Source organism: Equus asinus, chromosome 8 (assembly GCF_041296235.1).
Source record: "Equus asinus isolate D_3611 breed Donkey chromosome 8, EquAss-T2T_v2, whole genome shotgun sequence".
Taxonomy (NCBI): Eukaryota; Metazoa; Chordata; class Mammalia; order Perissodactyla; family Equidae; genus Equus; species Equus asinus.
In genome coordinates, this window is record NC_091797.1 from 13,387,846 (window position 1) to 13,402,996 (window position 15,151).

Below are 15,151 nucleotides of genomic sequence, written 5' to 3' on the forward strand. Positions count from 1 at the left end.
CTCTTAACTCATTAGTGAGGCGTTACGAGCTATAATGATGAAGATTTGTTTGATGCTGGAACAAATGAGGCCGGAGATAATGCCATTTCATCCTTAGATCTTGGATAGCTTATCCCAGTGCCTGCCTGACGTTTTGCTGATCCAGTTTTCCTTTCCGTGTGACAGTTCTCGCAGAGTGGACCACTTGTCGTCATGAGGATTTTTATGACCCGAGTAGGAGTCGGTTGATTCTAAATGGAAGCTGTCGGGTCCTCTGCCACTTAACTTATTCTGCGCGTGGTGACTGGGCTGAAAAGTCCAGGCAAGAGGGCTCTCTGGGGTTTCTCATCCATGTCCTGTGAAGTGCATACGAAATTTCTCTGTGAGCAAGTCCAAATATTTTTCTAACTGCTCACTCCGTGCCTCCACATGGGATTGGAAAAATCAAGCTGTTTTATGATGCTTTGTTGACAATAATACTAATGACATAAACTGAATTTGGCTGACTCGGCTACTGATTAGCAAAAATGGCCTATCTTCTGCAAGATGTTATGTACACAGTTGAAAAACCAACCGGAAAAGTCATCTTACTTCAAGTTCTTAAATACATGAAACACTAGGTTTTCTTAAAGCTGGTTTTATGGGCCTCTCTTACTAGAAGCGAATTTTCTGTTGTTTTATAGGGCTTCTTTGTGTTTGGGTTCAGTTCAGTTTTTTAAACGGTCCATGACCCTAGATAAAATAGATACTTAACAAGTGCTTTAGCTGTGCTTTTGGTAATCCATACTTGTTCTCAACAAGGATCACTGCTGTTTATGTAAGACATAATGCTTCTCTCAGAGATTTTAAAAATTGGCAACCAGACTTAGATGCTTGGTTTGAGGGAGAATTTTTGTGGAATGCAGACAATTCTATTTACTAATAACCTGAGAGAGGAAAGACTCTTAACATAAGTGACCAATTAACAACTACCAGTTTATAGTAACAGACTGATCTTTTAGAAAGCAGAGGATGCACAGTTTATTATTCATTTTTCTGTTACAAGCATTAGCTGGGAATGGCTTTTATATAAATTTTCAACATATACAGTGTTTATTCAGCTTTTGGGATTTCTATATGATTTATATTTTTAATATATGCATAGGGCATTTTATATTAGACTAAATTAATGAAAAAATCTTTTTCTTTTCCTCCATGAGATTACGCAGTCCTGGCCAGGGTGGAGTTATATAGGCTTTTCACGTAATCCTGCTGGTGGGAACGTTAATAGGTAAAAGTGTTTTGGAAAGAAATTTTGCGGTGTATATTAAGACTGATGTAATTGGCCCATTTCTGGGACTCTCACTCAAATAAATAATTTTAACATACAGCTGAAGTTTTCTGTGCGAAGATGTTCATCACAACGTTATTGGAGAACAGTAAAAACTTGGAAACAGATCAAATAACTAATAATGGGGGAATAATTAAAGCATTTATATAAATATTGCTTCAGAACTCAAATTAGGGTCATGAAGAAAGTAATTGCTACAGTGTTGAAACGCAAGATTACAAGTGTTTGTTATTTTAAAGCCGAAAAATAGACACAACACAATTACTTATATTTTACATATTTATTATGTAATATTGGCCTAGCTCCGTGCTGAATGCCTCTGTGAAGCATCTCCGCTGATTAGGTAAGTCTTTTTTTTTCCCGTTTGGGGAGAATGTTCCAGGTGGGGACACCAGGCCTCCAGACATCAGCTTCCCTGAGATCACGCTGCTTGTAAACAATAGAAGGGTGAACAGGGTTCCTGCCACAGCCTTGGTTACTTTTTGTTTTTGCTTTAAAATGAAACAAGCTTTTCTCTGCTTTCCAGATTTTCTGCCATAAATGTCCCTTTTTTATTTAACTGTAACATGGGGAGGCAGTGGGTGTAATGGTGCTGTCGCTGTGGCCTTGGATAAATGACTGAATTGCTCTCGGCCTCAGTGGACTCGTCTCTGAGAAGGGGACCTGAGAAAGGGCTGGCATGAGGAGTAAGTGAGATGATCCTTGTAAATTTTACCAGAAAATCTATTGGTACATAGTAAGGACTCAGTGTTAGTTGCTCCTGTTATACGTAATCATTATGCTCTTCAAAGAAAAGGACTTGAAAATAAGGAAAATCATTTGAAATGGTGGGCTGGGTTAGGTTCCAAGTGGTTGTTAAGCTTCTCTTGGAGAGATGTTAATGAGATAGGAGGATGGCTTTAGAAAGCTTCTTTGGAGCAGTCAGTCATTAGCAAACCATTTAGTGGAGGGAAATAGCAATTTGCTAAATAATTCAGCCTCCTGAAGTGTGTAATTCATGTTAGAGCATAGCTGGCTTAATGTTTTCTTAGAACAACAAGAGGATATGAATCCCTGGACAAATGTGTGGCTTAGGTTCCAGCTTCAGCCTGAACTTCTTATACTTAACATTACGAACTCAGTGCGCAGTTCATCTTCCAAATTTTTTCCTGGAAGAGAACATGTCAGTACAGTGAATTTCCACTAATTTGCACACTAATAATTCACAGTATATGCCCTGCCTCCTACCTCAACAGGCACTTAGGAAACTGTGTGATGGGGGCCGGCCCCGTGACCGAGTGGTTAAGTTCACACGCTCTGCTTCACCAGTTCGGATCCTGGGCGCGGACATGGCACCACTCATCAAGCCATGCTAAGGCAGCGTCCCGCATGCCACAACTAGAAGGACCCACAACTAAAAATATACAACTATGTACCAGGGAGCTTTGGGGAGAAAAAGGAAAAATAAAATCTTTAAAAAAAAAAAAGGAAGAAACTGTATGATGGATGTGTGATTAATAAGATCAGTAGCAGAGCAGGACCTTTCTGCATGATGGTCGGAACTCTCCCCTGTTCCCTTCTTCTGTCCTGCTTGCTCCTGTGCTCCCTAACTCATGAATAGCACCCCCATCCAGGGCGCAGAGTGAGAAGCCAGAGCTGGGGCTTCATCTTGCCCACCCAGAACATCTCTGTGGCCCCTGCGTCCCTTCCCCTGCCATGGCCTCAGGAAGTCCTCCATCTCTCACGTGGACTCTTGCTCTGGGCTTCTCAGTTGACCTTGATCTGCCCTTCTTGCCAGCCTCCTGCACACCCCCACTCTCACCCCACCTCCCCAGTTTAAAATTAAACACTGGAGCCCTTACCTGCTTCTCCAACATTGTTTTTCACTTTCTCTCCCCTCCCCTCCATCCCAACCCCCACTGGCAAGCCTTAACCCGAAGACACCTGACCCACTCGTCCCTGTGTGAAATTGACTCCTCTTTTTTTATCCCCCTATTAACCTCCGTAGGTGCTTTGTCAAGGCACCTCGATTGCTTCATTAGTTATCACTTCTCTCTCCCCTGCCTCTCTGGAGACAGATTTACTGTCTTGTGGATTTCTGTTTTGCATTAAATGCATGTTTGGTGGATGCCTGCTGATGATAATAAAAATAGCTGCTGTGAATTGAGGTGCTTGTGCTTTGTGCCAGGTGTTTCATATAATCTCATTTAATCCTCAATAACTGCATGAGGTATAGGTATTATTCACATATTTATAGATCAGGAAATGGAGGTCTGTGCAGGTTTAGCAGGTTACTAAAGATCATATTACACTGTTAAGTGTCAGAGCCTAGGGGAGTGTAACTCAAATTAGACATATTACAGATTATAGTTTCTCGTACAAATAGAATCAGTAGTCCTGTAGGTGCTGTTTCATTATGAGTTAAGTAGTTTAGGGCCCATCTGGAGATCTATCGACCTCTTACAGCTCTGGTTCTTAATTTGGGGACTGAGGACGCGTAGGATTTTAGGGACCCTAAATGTCAGTTTTATCTAAACTCTCTGTCATCTGGGGATAGAGAGAAGGTCTCCTTTGTTTAATCACATTTTCACAATTGACATGGGGTCCCCAAAAGGTTAAGAACGACTAAGGTAACATTACTTCTGTAGAAAATAGAATACAGAAAACAGAATTTTCTAAAGGCCAGATGACTGGTTTACAAATTAACATCTGGAACACAGCCCTTTAGTAAAGTAGAGATTATGTGTTTTGATAACATGAATGAATGAATGAATGAAAATGATTCATTTTAGTGACTACGGATTTTTAAAAAGCAGCAATTTTCTTTTGACTCTGTAAACAGTCATTCATTTTACCTCTTAAATGGAAAACTACCTCTCTGTTGTGGGCTGGGTGTTTGTGTCCTCTCCCCAATTCTTATGCTGAAGCCCTAACCCCCATTGTGATGGTATATGGAGGTGGGGCCTTCAGGGAAATAGGTTTATAAGAGTTCATGAGGGTGGGGCTTCCATGATGGGATTAGCACCTTTATAAGAGGAAGGAGACCAGAGCCCGATCCCCACCACATGAGGATACAGCTAGGATGTGTCTGTCTGCAAGCCAGGGAGAGTGCGCTCACCAGGCACTGGATCTGCTGGCACCTTATCCTGGACTCCTCAGCCTTCAGAACCGTGAACCTGTTTAAACCTCCTGTCTGTGATATTTTGTTAGAGCAGCCTGAGCTAAAACGTTCTCTCTTCCCTTCTCCAACCTGGTGGCATATATTAAATTGTTCATGTGTATGAAAAAAATCATTGGAGCAAACCACAGTACATTTTAAACGTGTCACTGCTTCTGTAGTCATCTAAATTTTCTTCGAGTAATTGTTTTCATTTGGTTCTGATGAGAAAAAATGTGATCACTTTTCCAAATTAAAGTGGGATATTGTGTATCATTTTATATCTGCTCCCCACCCGCCTGGATTAAATGTTCTTGCCTTTCAGAAGGGTTTGTATGTTGAACTATTGTTAATTTGTGCTGAATTTCTGTGTTTTGAAATGAGCTAAAAATATGGATTCCAATGGGATGACAGCTAGGTTTCTGAGCTTAGGTGAAAGGCCTGTGTTCAGTAGCTCTGCCTGCTGCCATAATGTCTTAAACACATTTGGTGCTCAGTAAAGAAAGGCATGTTGTTAAACAATGATATATGCCATTTTACCGCCTAAATTCTTTTTCTAAAATTTTCACCTGATTGACTTCTCCAGGAAAGAATTTTTTCAAGTTCTATACACAGATTGGGGTTTTTTTCCCCCTCAACTATATCATTAATTTTTTTATTCTTTTTTTTTTAAAGATTGGCACCTGAGCTAACGTGTTGCCAATTTTCTTTTTTTTCTTCTTCTTCTCCCCAAAGCCCCCCAGTACCTAGTATATCCTAGTTGTGAGTGCCTCTGGTTGTGCTATGTGGGACGCCACCTCAGCGTGGCCTGATGAGTGGTGCCCTGTGTGTGCCTGGGATCCGAACCGGCGAACCCTGGGCGACCAAAGCAGAGCACTTGAACTTGAGCGCTCAGCCACAGGGCTGGGCCCTCCTTAGTTTTCATTTTGAGACCTGTTAGTCTGTCTCATGGTGTTCTGGCTCTGGGTGGGCACCTAATTGACTTTATGTTAATTTGGTCACTGGCTTCTCTTTCTTCTTTTTCTTACAGCAGAATGGCTTTTATGACAGCTTGGAGTTGAATATTGGTACTTGGGGAGAATTGAAGAGAAAATCTTATTAGCCAGTCAGAATATTCAGTTACATGAATATGACTTGCTAAAATACTTGCAGTTCCACTAAAATGTAATCACTTTACGGCCTGATTCTCAGTATTTCACCTTTAATAGTTGTTATGGGGGTTTTGAACACAGTGGCAGTTGTTGAAAGTAGCACTTAGTGAAAAGAGAAGCATTGCTAGGAAGAGATCTAATCTTGCTGGAGAATTTCTGCAGAGGGTTACAGAAGAAGTCATCTCAGCCTTTCTTTTCTGGAAAGCCGTCTGCTGTTCTCTGGAGAGCTGTGGGGGCTGAGTGGTTCCTTCCTGTTGACAAGCAGCAGAGGGCCCCCTGCAGAGCACACGGGTGCCGCCTGCCCAGCACCCAGCGCTCACTGCAGTCAGCTGTGGCGTCACAGGATGATGAGTCTCTCCTCTGCACTGTAAAAATGCTTCTTGGGGCCGGCTCCGTGGCCGAGTGGTTAAGTTCGCCCACTCCGCTGCAGTGGCCCAGGGTTCGGATCCTGGGCGTGGACATGGCACCGCTCCTCAGGCCATGTTGAGGCGGCATCCCACATCCCACAACTAGAAGGACCTGCAGCTAAGAAGTACAACTATGTACGGGGGGTGGTTTGGGGAGATAAAGCAGAAAAAAAAAAAAAAAAAGATTGGCAACAGTTGTTAGCCCAGATGCCAATCTTTAAAAAAAAAAAAAAGTGCTCCTTAACCACTTTGTGTTTTTCAGGAGATTGACAAGAAAATGATCCAAAGGACAGAAGAAAGCACAGTTTTTATTTTTCATCATGCAGTAAGCTTTTATTAATATTTTTCATTATCAAAAAACATCTAGAATCTTGACAACTCAAAACTTTTGATATCTAAAGTTTTCTATGCTCTGTTTATGAGAATGGAAAGTGGTGAGGAAATAACTGATTGCAGGAACTTATCATTTAAAGCCATAGAGGCATAGAAGATTTACAGATTTATTCCGATTATCTATGCCTACTCCTCCGCAGTCCTGTAAAATGGGACTTGACGTTCGTAATTCTGACTCTGAAACACATTAAGATCACAGAGTGCCTCTGAATCATCAAAGATTAAATTTGATTCAGGAAGGTGTTATTTAATGATTTTCTTACTTTGTCAAAACTGGCCTGTGTGAGTTGTATGGTCCCTTGAAGAGCATCAGAACGTTAGAGCAAACCAGTATTCCCCATTGCCTGCGCAGTGTGGATAAATAAGCATTTACTGGGAAGCTAAGTTAGACTGTAGTCAAAATTAAAATATTGGACACCAGCATTTAGGTGAAGTGTTAAGCTTTCGTGAACAGAGTCAGTTCACACTATCCCTCTCCAGCAAAAACCTTCCTTTACAAACAGTAGCATTTCACAAACAGTGAGAAGTCATGACTGTGTGTGATTGAGTTGGGGAGAGGGGATGGTGGTTGAATTTGTTTTAAAAATCGTATGCCTAGTCTTGTTTATTGGTTTGTTTTCCTCACTTTTGTGGGTCTTTTTTTAAAGATGTAACTTTTTGTTTTGAGATAGTTATGGATTCATAAACAGTTGTAAGAAATAATAGAGATCCAAATACCCTTTGCCCAGTTTCTGCCACTGGTAACATCACTGTCACAACCAGGATACTGACATTGGTACAGTCGAGATACAGAATGTGTGCATCAGCACATGATGCCCTTTATAGCCACCCCTGCTCCCCTCCTGCTTTCACGCCATCTCTAACCCCTGGCGACCACTAATCTCTTCTCCATCTCTATAATTTTGTGATTTCAAAAAGGTTGCATAAGTGGATTGTCTTTTTCACTCAGCATAATTCTCTGGAGCTTCTCCCAGATTGTTACGTGTATCAGTAGTGTGTTCCTTTTTATTGCTGAGTAATGTTCTGTGGTGTGGATGTACCATTGTTCGTTTAATCATCTACCTGTTGAAGAACATCTTGGTTGTTTCAGTTTGGGGCTGTTGATAAAGCTCCTGTGAACATTCATGTACAGGTTTTTGTGTGAACCTAAGTTTTCGTTTCTCTTGAATAATGCCCACTCCTGTCCCATAGTTTATTTAGCAGGTTACTTTTAGTTGGATATATAAAGGTCCCCCCCCTATTTTCTGCCGTTACATCTCGGATGACAATCTTATAGGTAGATCTTAATGCATATCTGTTTTTATTTCCTTAGTGTAAAGATTTCTAGAAGTGGAATTGAGTATACAAAATTTTAAAGCTTTTATTTGTTTTAAGTACCTCTCCTTTTTTAAAGTTTATTTTTAATCTTTTTAAGTGCATCTAATTCTAGAGCATTTTCATTATCTGAAAAACTCCATACACTTCAGCAGTTACTTTCCATTCCCCTCAGCCACGGCCCCTGGCAACCACTCATGTACTTTCTGTCTATGGATTTTCCTGTTCCGGACGTTTTGCAGAAATGGACTTGTACGATATGTGGCCTTTTGTGACTGGCTTCTTTTCCTTAGCATAATGTTTTCAAGGTTCATCCATGTTATAGCATCTATCGTATTTCATTCCTTTTTATGGCCGAATAACATTCTGTTGTATGGATGTGCTATGTTTGTTTTGTTTATTATTCATTTGGTGGACATTTGGGGTGTTTCCATTTGGGAGCTATTATAAATCGTGCTGCTGTAAATATTTGCATGCAGGTTTTTATGTAGACATATGTGTTCATTTCTCTTGGGTATATACCTAGGAGTAGAATTGCTGGGTCATATGGTAGTTCTGTGTTTCACTTTTTGAGGACCTGCCAAAGTTTTGCACAGCAGATGCACCATTTGACAATCCCACCAGCAATGTATGAATGTTCCTGTTTCTCCATACCTTGCCAACATTTGTTATTGTCTGTCTTTATCCTCTTTGCTGTCCTAGTGGGTGTACGTGGATCGTTTTAAAAGAGAAAGGACCAGAGCTGTTTGGGCAACGCTAACTTGCTGCTGGTTGGCCCTCCTGACTTACCAGGAATGCATGCCGCTCGTGCACTGCTCAGGTTGAGTTCCCAGTGATAGCGGAAGCTGTCTCTGAGCTTCTGTAGAAGAGGAATTAGGAAGCTTCCTGACCCTGCAGCCGGAGCACTTGACTTGGTGTGCTGCTCTGTGAGGAGCCCACCCGTTCACGCCCCGCAGCCCTTGAGCCAGCTGGAGGGCCTGCGGAGGCCGGAGGAGGACCTGCTGGCTCTTTGGACTCTGTTGCTATTTTGAAATAGAAGTTTGCAGAAACTCTTAAGCTGAAAAGTTCCCATGCTAGTTTGTATCGCTGAAAAGTTCCCATGCTAGTTTGTATCGTAGAACAGCAATTGTTTTACTCTTTCACAGGAAAAACAAGTCTTTCTTGGATACTGTAAGATAAAGACTAGAAAGGCTTGTGGTTTTCATTTTCATGAAAATTCATTGCAGATCATACGCTGCCAAAATGGTAGCTTTAAAATGTATTTTATAAAAAATCCACTGTGTGGTGATTTGCAGGACCCAAGGTTTGGACATAGTGGGGTAACCAGCTCTTCCCGGGGGACCCGGGACTTTCCTAATTTTTTTGTTCTTCTAGATTTTTGCATCCCGGGAAGACCCCCAAGTTCCAATAAGCCAGGACAATGGTGCTCCCTAACCTGCAGTAAATGAAATGGCTCTGTTTGTTGTTTGCCCAAGTTACTTAAAGTCCCTGAACTTCAGCTTCCCCATCTAGAAAATGGGGGTAATTCCTTATTGAGTCTTTGAAAAGCTGGGTATGCAAGAGACAGTGTTAGCCCCCTTGTCTGCTAAGCTTCAAGCTAGTAATAAAAGTGTTGGATTGTTTTCAAAAACAAATTCTGTGCTTTAGATAACAAGCCTTTTTCATTTCCTTCCCAGATCCAATTAAATCGGGGCCGGGGGCGGGGGCGGGGGAGCATTTATTTTCAGCACCATGCTTCTCGTTGGTACCTGGATTATGTGTCTTAACCAAAAGGAAAGCTAGCAAGGGGAAGAAGAGTCGACTTTTAAGAATCTCTTCCACCAACCCCACTGACCTTGTTAATTTCTAAGCCTTTTATCTATTCCTGAGTAACAAAATATTGCAAAATTTGGTCCCTTAAAACAGGAAACATTGATCTCACTGTCTCTGAGGGTCAGGACACCCAGAGAGGATTAGCTGGGGCGTTCTGGTTTAGGGTCTTTCATGAGGTTACAGTTGTGGCTGCAATCATCTGAAGCTGCCTGGGGCCAAAGGATTCGCTTCCAAGCTTCCCTCAGGGGGTCGTTGGCAGAGGGTCTCAGTTTCTTTCCACACTGGCCTCCCCAGAGGACTGCTTCCCCAGAGCTAATGATCTGAGAGGCAGAGAGAGAGAAACATACTGCCTGACCAGGGTGAAAGTCACAGTGTCTCCTATAACCTAATCCCAGAAGTCACATACCGTCCCTTTTGCTGTGTTCTGTTGGTCACACACACAACCCTGGCTCGATGCAGGATAGGATCATTGGGGACCATCTGTGAGGCTGCCTTCCACAGGTACCAAGTTCACTCGGAGAGGCCTTGACTCTCTAATGCAGGTAATGCGGCTAATAGGAAGTGGCTCGGTTTAGGACTGATGATAACAGGGCCCACGTCTCAGCCAGTGTCCAGACTCTTCCCATGCCCACCTTGTCTCCGTGCAAGCAGTATATGCGGTTGGCTGTGGCCACGTATGTGACATGAGGTTTGGCAGCTGCAGCCACTCATTGGCACCCCATGCTGCTCCAGTTCAATATAATTACACAAGTAGTTCCTAAATTCCTTCTTTGTGCCAAGAACAGCTGCTGGGGATTACAGGGAGCAAGCTGGATATGTTCCCTGCCCTCAGTGAGCTTTACAAACTCGGCCACCGCTGATGGCTGGCTCGGGAAGTGGGGACGAGGTTAAGGAGTGTCTTCTACTGACAGTAGTATTTTTTATGACCACATTCCAGAATAAAGAGCTTGCTCTACTTAATGTGGTGGTTCTATGTGGTGGGTCCTCTGTAACACAGTGTTTGAAAGATAGGAGAACTCATCTCCTAACTTAATGGGGTTTTATTTCAGCTTGAGAGATGGTTGGAAAAGAAATGATTTTTTTTTTTTCCAGCTAGTGGACGTAAACAGGGAATTGTAACTGGGTTTGTGGGAATGAAACATACTTTGTCTTTGACCACCATCCTAGTCCAGACCCTGTCATTGTGATACAATCCGTGGATACTGTCTGGGTGACCAAACTTCGGGAGCTTCAGGGGATTTAGTTAAGAGTCCAGAAGCCTAATTTACATATACAGCAGTGAGTGGTTCCCAAGAAGATGGCTTCTCCAAGTTACCTAAGGAACTTGTCTTTTTTTTTTTAAGATTTCATTTTTTCTTTTTTTCCCCAAAGCCCCCCAGTGAATAGTTGTGTATTTTTAGTTGTGGATCCTTCTAGTTGTGGCATGTGGGACACTGCCTCGGCATGGCTTGATGAGCGGCGCCATGTCCACGCCCAGGATCTGAACCCGTGAAACCCTGGGCCGCTGAAGCAGAGGGCATGGACTTAACCATTCAGCTTCGGGCCTGGCCCCGGAATTTTTCAAAAAGACAAATTTCTCAGCCTCGAGACTGTTGAATCAGAATTTCTAGGGGTGGGTCCTAGAAATCTTTTTAAAGCTCTTGAGTGATTCTGAGATGCAGAGACATTTGAGAATCCATTGGTAAGAAACTCTAAAAGGCCTGCAGGCGTTCATTCATTCACTCATTCATGGTGTCAACCAGTAATCAACAGTCTGCCAGGCATAGATCCAAGCTCTCTGAGTACAAATGGGACTATCAGAGGCGCTGCCCTTGAAGAGCTTAGAGCTTAATGGGGGTTGTGAACAAAGGAACAGATAATTACAGTATAACCAGTAATCACAACACTTAAAAAATAAGCCTATAATTTTGTCACCAAGTGAGATAGCGTGAAAGTGATGATGGGCATACGAAAACGAGGCCAAGGAAGATTGTCCCTTCGTTTTCCAACATCTTCCCATCTAGGTCTGAATTACAGAGATTGCTCACGCCTTTATTACCAGGCATCATGGGTGAACACAACTGGTTTTAGTTCTTGGTTTTTTTTTTTTTGTTAACTTGATAATATTATTTAAAATTAAGTTAATTCTATATCTTATTCTCATGGATAAAGTTATAAGAACTCAAACAATATTAATAACATACTGTCACCATCCTCTTAACAATAAACATGTGAAGATGCTCCCTTGAAAGGCCACATGGGGTATTTTAAGAGCAGTAGGTCATAGGGTAGAAGATCTAGGGTCAAATTTTAGCTCCACCCAAGCTCTGTGCCCTTTGGCAGCTCAGTCACGTCTCCAATTGTAGTAAGTGAATGAATTCATTGGGCCTCTACTTTATGCTGGGAGTACAAAAAGGTGTCAGATCCAGATGGATTTCTGCTCTGTACTATGGGTGGTGGGAACACTGATCTTGTCTTCCACTCACAGAGAGGTCAATGACCAGCATCCCCTTAATATTCCAGAGGAATTTATCTAGAGATTCAAAAGTCCCTGGATTCACAAGTATCATTATGCCATGAGATTCCCTCCAAAGTGGGAGAAAACACAGCTGTGAAGTGTGGATATGTATGAGCAGGTTTCATTGCCCATGAACTTTGCAGAAAATTCCGATTTATGGCTTAGCAAAACTCTTCATTAACATTGAATGTGAAATCGGTCAATACCAAAAGTTTTTGTAATGATGATAATGGAGATATGTTTGCAGCACTTCCTGTGTGCCATGCACTAAGTATTTTACGTATATTAACTCATTTAATCACATGAGGAAGGGAGAGTAACTTGCCCAAGGTCACACATCCAGTAAGTGGAGGAGCGGGGATTTGAACCTAGGCTGTCTGGCTCCAGAGGGTGTGCTCCTACCCACTGCTACACCAGGGTGATTGGCCCACAGGTGTCTTTGCATACTTCTTACTACTTTGATTTTTAGTAGGGCGTGGGTCATGTCTGTCTTTGTCACTGTTGTTTTCTTAACAAGCAGTATACTGCTTGGCACATGGTAGGCATCCATTAAATATTTGTTAACTCAGTGAGTCAGCGCCTTTCGAATGACTGGTGGCGTGAACAGCGGTCATTTTGAGAATCACCGGGAGTGCAGAAATAAAACTGGCCATGGGGCTGACCTGAGCCTGGCACTCATGGGTTTCTTACCTTGTCTCACTGCAGCCTTTGGGAGATTAATTAGTTACTGTCAGCAAAGCTCGCTGTGAGAGCAGAGTTCTAAGTCCGTTCACAGCAATCCGGCCTTCGTCCGCCAGCAAGGAGCATTCTGTGTGTAGGTTAGTGTTGTCTTTTTCCAAATGACGGAGCGTGCTTCCACCCAGGCAGAAGTCATCACTGGCTCTTGTTCTTCCATTTTCAAGTAAAAGTTAAGTCATCATCTTTAAGGTAATAAAACTCTACAGGAGTAATTTTCTCCAGTAAACTCCTTTCCCAGTGCTTGCTGGGTAAGTGGATCGGTGTGTGGGGTCCTTGTCTGTCCCACCTGAGGACTAGGGAGGAACTTTGAACTTGACGGTCCGTTCTCTTCTTTAGCTGTGAGTAGGATTTCGCCTAGAATACTGTTCTAGGATCGTGTTAATCTCTGCTCACTGCTGGAAAAGCCGTCCACATCGGAGTTTCTTCCTTCAGGAATATATAGCCTTCCTAATCTAGAAAAATAAATCTCTGTCTCTTGAGTGGGGAAGAAACTGTTGCATGTTTAAGAGGGGTGTGGGTGTGTGTGTTATCGTTTTGGTGTTTGTTTCTTTTGCACCTTGTAAAATGCCTTTGTTGATCATGTAACAGACAAGACTAGAATGTTTCCATTAGAATTCCAGATCACCAGCATGGGGGAACTTTTCCCTGAGAAAATGCCTTCTGTAACTAGGTTTAGTCCTTGTTCTAGGAAGCTGCCGTGGTGGGCTCTTGAGTGTCAGTGCTTAACACTGTTTTCCCTCCCTTTTGTTTTGTAATAGCAGGCATATCTCCTCACTTGTAGTGTTACCCACAGATAATTGTTGCACGCATTGAACAAATGGGAGTACTTGCTGTTCATGAATTTGGGCTTTAACCGAAATGGTACAGAGTATGTTCCTATAATACCTGAGAACATAAGTATCCAAGTCATATGAAAATAGAAATTGCTGTGTGCTAAATGAGTTGTCCAGCCAGCAGAACTACAAGAGGCCGAAGGGGAGCCTCTAACCTGTACCCTGGGCCTGGGAGAAGGGGTTGGAAGTGAAGACAAGGGAGGGCAGGGAGGAGGCACCACAGATAATTCACATCACAAGAAAGCCACGGTGGTGCCTCGCCCCTGCTTTAGCAAATGTCCGTCTCCAGCCATGGTTAAAAGAGTGCTTTTTAAGTAATGGGTGGCAACCAAGGAGCTGGAAGATTAGGGCTTCTCTTTTAACCTGTCTAATCTTATTTTTGTACAAATGCTGTTGCAACACGTACATTTCCCCCAAGCTTGTCCATTATACCAGAATAAGGTCGTTCGGCCTCCTTTCACCACGGAGCTACCTTGTAGCCGTGCTTCTGTGCGCATCAGTGCCCTCGTTTTCCAGTTACTTATCTAAGGTCCCGAACAGGGCTGTGTTCTTTTTCTATGCGTATGATGGATGGTGGGAGAAAATGCCTCCGTCGGGGTACACTCGGCCCTCTATATCCACGGGTCCTGCGTCCATGGATTCAACCACGTGCAGATTGGAAGGCCCACGATGATTGTATCTGTACTGAACGTGTACAGAATTTTTTTTCTTGTCATTCCCCAAACCATACAGTATAATAACTATTTACGTCGTGTTTACATTGTATTAGGTATTATAAGTAATCTAGAGATGATTTATAGTATACGGGAGGATGTGTGTAAGTTATATTCAAATACCACGCCATTGTCTATAAGGGGCTCGAGCATCTGTGAATTTCTTATCCTGGGGGATCCTGGAACCAATCCCCTCGGATTCTGAGGGATGACTGTATTAACAAGAGTTTGTTATGCCTTTAGAATGGAGGTTAGAAAGTAGGGGAACTCTCCGAGGAAAAAAGAGTAAGCATGGGTTCCTGGGCTGTCAGAATGACGGTACCGCTGTCGATGTGGCAGATAATTTCTCTTGAGCCAAGATTTAATCTGAGTTACATTATTTAGATGCTGACATTCGAAAAGGATTCTGTTGTCGATTCACTTTCATATGTGAAAGCTTGTTAGTACTTAGCTGTTCTTTCCTTTGTGGTCTTTATGACAGTGTTTTCTGTCTTAAAATTTCTGAGTAAGGTGTGGTTATTTTCCTCTCATTCCAGAGCTGATTTTCTCCAACCTAGAAAAACCTTCCAAGAAACAGCGTTGTGACTACCAAATTAACACACCATATAACTTTTTGTGTCACCGGCCGCCAACCTGGAGACTGTTCCCATGCCCGCTTAGCACAAATTGACTGTTAAAAGGGAGGACTGGGTAGGAGAGAAGAGCAGATGGCGGGAAATTTCCTCCGGACCGCTTGTAGCTGGTCAGCTCAGCTCAACTGACTTATTTTCAGATGAACTGTGAGAATTCAAAAAATAAATAAGACAGGATGCGATGAGGAAGTTATGCTAACCAGAAGGTAAACGTCT

General features: G+C 42.6%; 1 protein-coding gene across 6 annotated transcripts in view; it reads left to right on the plus strand.

Annotated features, from left to right (window-relative positions):
- ELOVL5 (ELOVL fatty acid elongase 5) overlaps positions 1-15,151 on the plus strand; it is a 68,125-nt gene that overhangs the window by 21,979 nt on the left and 30,995 nt on the right. Inside the window, exons 1-2 of one of the 6 annotated variants that reach the window (XM_070514734.1) lie at positions 12,791-12,946; positions 14,840-15,141. The exons of 2 other annotated variants lie outside the window; for them this stretch is intronic. In XM_070514734.1, coding sequence (XP_070370835.1) covers positions 15,128-15,141 — 14 coding nt within the window. In that variant the 5' untranslated portion in view covers positions 12,791-12,946; positions 14,840-15,127. Of the gene's footprint in view, positions 1-6,265; positions 6,329-12,597; positions 12,947-14,839; positions 15,142-15,151 lie in introns of those variants that run through there. 3 more of the 6 variants (XM_014863864.3, XM_070514736.1, XM_070514738.1) reach the window with 3 other exon arrangements.